The sequence below is a fragment of the Fragaria vesca genome, linkage group LG6 (assembly GCF_000184155.1).
Source record: "Fragaria vesca subsp. vesca linkage group LG6, FraVesHawaii_1.0, whole genome shotgun sequence".
NCBI lineage: Eukaryota > Viridiplantae > Streptophyta > Magnoliopsida > Rosales > Rosaceae > Fragaria > Fragaria vesca.
The window spans coordinates 21,605,764-21,609,936 of NC_020496.1; the positions used below are offsets into that span (position 1 = coordinate 21,605,764).

The following is a 4,173-nucleotide window of genomic DNA, read 5'->3' on the forward strand; positions in this document are numbered from 1 at the left end:
TGAGGTGTTTCAATAACTTTAAAACATAGACACATTACATTTTGTTATTGGCCATCGTCAGCTCTGGCCTCTGGCTAACCAAGGCCCACCAAGTACGTATTAGTTTTATTATTATTATTATTATTTTTTTTTAGAAGAATATTTGCTTTTTTCTTTCGTTGTGGGATAATATTTTCTTAATTTTAGATTGACATTTCTAGTACTAAATAGGAAATGTGAGGGACTAGAAAACTCGCTTCTTTGACTGAACATTGGCAAAGGAGCTTGTGGGCCAAGACTCGTATAAAACCTGAATCGACTCCACTCAGACTCAACAACCAATAGGAGAGGCTTTCAGTCTTCCCCTTCCTCTCTGATAGTGTGAAGAGCCACTGAACCGCCGGAACCTGTAAAGCCCTTTCCAGTCTAACCCAACCCGGTAAGCTCTTTCTCTTTCTTTTTAGGGTTTCTGCTTCCGATTCATGTAAACTTTTTCATTCAAAACGCACCCGTAATTGGTTTCTAATATTAACACTGTTTCTGCGTACCACCTGTTCGATGAAATGTCTGTGAGAAAATGATTTCCTTGTTTTTTTTTTTTTTTTTCCTTTTTGGCTGAATTTTTTTTTAAAAAATAAATTGAAAAACTTGGTTCGTCCCAAGCCCAGAATGCTTTTGTTTTTCTTGGGTTTCTAGATATATGGTGGTTTAGTTTTTGCTTTTGTTTATCAGTTTCTGGCTGACACAGTACAGAGTTCATGTTAGAGTTGTCGATGATGGGTTTCTCTCTCCTTTTGATGAACGTTGAGTTTTATGCTAAATAATATGATTTGCTTGTTTGTAATTGCTAGTTATAGTTTTGGGTTTGTTTGTTAGTCTCTGAGCTGACACGGTAGTCATATTATGATGTTTTTGTTTTTGTTTCTGGATAAAGGTTGAGTCTTTATGCTCTTGAGATTTATGACTTCCTTGTTGGTAGTTGCTAGTTTGTTATTGACCCGGTGAGCTTAATCATATGCATCTATAAAGCCTTCACATTAGGAGGACACGAGTTAAGTGTAGTTTACAATGGAAGTTAAAATCAAGTGATAGGATATAAATTTTGGTTTATCATCTGTGTACTGTAAAATGGATGCGGTAGTGTATTTGAATGTGACTAATATGATTGTAGTGAAAATCTCTGAATGGGCCTGTTTCTTCAATACCAGTGCTACTCTTGCATAGATTTACATTGGGTGTGTGGTCTCATAGAGGAGTGACATTTTCTCTTGTCTATTCCTTTTTGCTTTTGTTAGGGAAGGGGGGAGGCGAGTCCAGATGTCTTTGTTTATTGGCAATCTATCAGCTCGCACCCGCGGAGATGATCTTCGGCGTCTTTTTAGGAAGTTTGGACATTGTACATTTAAACGGAAAGATCACTATGGGTTTGTAGTATATGATATCCCGCAGGATGCTGAGAAAGCTTTAAGAGCACTACAGGGTAGGCATATCTGTGGGGAGCCTTTAGTACTAACATGGTCAAAAAAGCAGCCTATACCTTTCCAGGGACATCAAAGAGTTGTTAGATCCTACGAGCTACAGGGGAGGCATTCTGCCAGGGGAAGAGACTTTGCTGGTAGAAGAATGAGTTCAAATGACCGCAGAGATTACAGATCAGATATAAAGCAGCCTGATACTGATGGTTCAAAGGATAATTCTGTGGATATGCTCAATGGACGCAGTGGTGACCCTCAAAAACATGCTAAAGATGATAATAGCGAACATCATAATTTCAGGGAAGGTCTGCTGGCTGCTGGTCATACTGATGTAGCTGAGCTAGTGGACACTGCCAATCACACTGACCATGAGGTGGGATTTGACAGATATGAACCTTGCCGAAGTAATGAAGGGGAAGATGATCATGAAACCCGTCAGATGGAATATTCTGGTTGTGGTTCTGTTCCACAAAGACCTCAAGAGAATGCAAGGATATTGAAAACCGGTGACACTACTTTGAACCGTCATAATGATTTAAAATCACAGAATGCCTGCTTCAGCTGTGGGGATTTGGGACACAAGATACGTGATTGTCCCAGAAAATACTCATCTGGAAGAAAGCCTACAGGGTTTGATCACAGGCAGGATGATGCTATTGGTAAAACTAGTAAAGGTGAAGCTGAACTAGACAGATTTGGATCAATGTCATGGGAGAATCTGTGGTTGATCAAGGATACTGCTTCAGGGCACAGAAAGAGTAAGTGGGCAAGTGATTCAGGAAAGAGTCGAATGTTGATTAACAGCGGAACATCTCCTGTAACTGTTAGTAAGGAAACTGACAGGACTGAAATGAAGGATCGTGGACGAAAGAAGAGAAGTAGATGGGAAGGCAAATGTCCAAAAAGGAATAGTGCTAAGAAAGCAAGAACAGTTTCATCACCACCTCATTCTGATTACCCTGCATCCAAGTCTTGTGCTGCTTCTCAATCATCTAAGTCTGTGTCAAGGTGTAGTAGTTCCAGAGCTAGGTCAAAATCAGTTTCTATGAGGAGACAGTCCTTGTCATCTGACTCAAGATCCAGCTCAAAATCAGTAAGTTCCAAGTCTACGTCAAGGTCAAGCTCCTTTACTTTGTCCTCTGAATCACTAAGCCGGTCATCATACAAGGAACATGTAGATCTTAAATGCGCTGTGTATAGCAACACTATGCCTCCCAAATCCAAGGAGATTCTGCTTGAAAAGAGACAGCCAATAGGAGGGGATGCCCTGAGGGTCCAAAATCCAGGTTCTGATGGTGCTTGGTGTTCATATCCAGAGGTTTCAAAGGAGAAGATTGATCCAGAAAATTCTGGTGGACTGGCGGTGGGGGCAACTCAAGTGAAGGAGCCAGCTTCAGAAGTGCACGTCAATTATTGCAATGGGCGTTCAACATGCATATCCTCGGAGGAGATGTGCATGGTTTTAAAGCACTATGGCATGGAACTTCCAGAAGAAAGTGAAAGGGACTTACCGATAGAGGAGTATCTTGGTTCAGCTCGCCTTTGGCCATGGGAGATTATCTATTACAGGAGGCTGAAAAAAGGACTAGTTTCGGTTGAGAACTATGCCAGGCGAGTTTCTCAGAACCAAGAGTTTGGCATTGTTGATAAATTTGTCCGAAGCAGTAGTGGATGGGGAGAAATAGATCAGGAAAATCCTTGAAAGTTTTACCGTTAATGCGCCAAGTTATTTTTGTTATAGGTAGTACTTGACAGCTCTCTATCTTGAACATCACAAGCTGCAACTGAAGTGGATTTCTCATGAAGTTTTGAACGGGTAATTTTGATGAATTGAATATATTCTCTAATATAATTAACTTACTCTTACAATGAATTGTATCGACCTTATGACTTGATAGCTTTCCTCAATCAATTGTATGATGCTGGTGGATACCAAATATTCTGTTATACAGGTTTTGGAAAGGGATGACAACATAGTTGGAATTTCATAATCCTGATCTAATGTGGCTTTCTCTATTACTTATGTTTTCCTCTTAGTAATGTTGCCCTCTGCCGCTGAATGTTGTTTCTAATTTGTTCTGAATGTTGGTATTGTACAGTGCATGTGATATTTCTTCCCTTTAAAGTTCCTACACATGCCTAGTTTTTATTTTTATTTTTTTTGAATAAACCATGCCTAGGTTTAGAATTTCGGAAATGTCATTTGAGGGGTTATTAGTATTCCCGCCTGCTGCCGTATTAAATGTTACCAAATCTTTTATGCCCCCATAATATAAAATACATACACTATAGAGAAAAACTTTAAATTGCATTGATGCTTACCATTACCATTAATGTCATCAAGTGAATCACAAGCCCATTTAATCTAACCCAGTCTAAAACTAAGCCCATTTTGTAACACAATAGAGAAAACAAACCCATTTCCATAGATTCAAAACCAGATACTATAATAATTTTCTATTTTGGAATGAAAGAGGGAATGAGGGGTATACCTCAAAAACTAATGACAATGATCAGTACTGAACTGTTTGGTGAGAAATGAAGAGTACTTTCTGTATAGGCTTAAGAGGAGAGGTGAGATCATTTTAGACCCCTAATGAAGTCCTATCCACATTTTAGATACTTCTAATGATATTAGTCCTTTTCTGTAATGTTGGTTCATTGAAAATTGAAAGAGTGGTTGGTGAATCTTTCTTTTGTACCATCTGCATTGTTCTTT

The 4,173-nt window shown here is 39.1% G+C and overlaps 1 protein-coding gene across 1 annotated transcript; it reads left to right on the top strand.

Annotated features, from left to right (window-relative positions):
• The first annotated feature begins 1,296 nt into the window (after positions 1–1,296).
• Positions 1,297–3,156, top strand: LOC101293998. Its single transcript, XM_004305589.1, has one exon. The coding sequence runs from the start codon at positions 1,297–1,299 to the stop codon at positions 3,154–3,156; it is 1,860 nt and encodes a 619-aa protein (XP_004305637.1).
• The last annotated feature ends 1,017 nt before the right edge of the window (positions 3,157–4,173 follow it).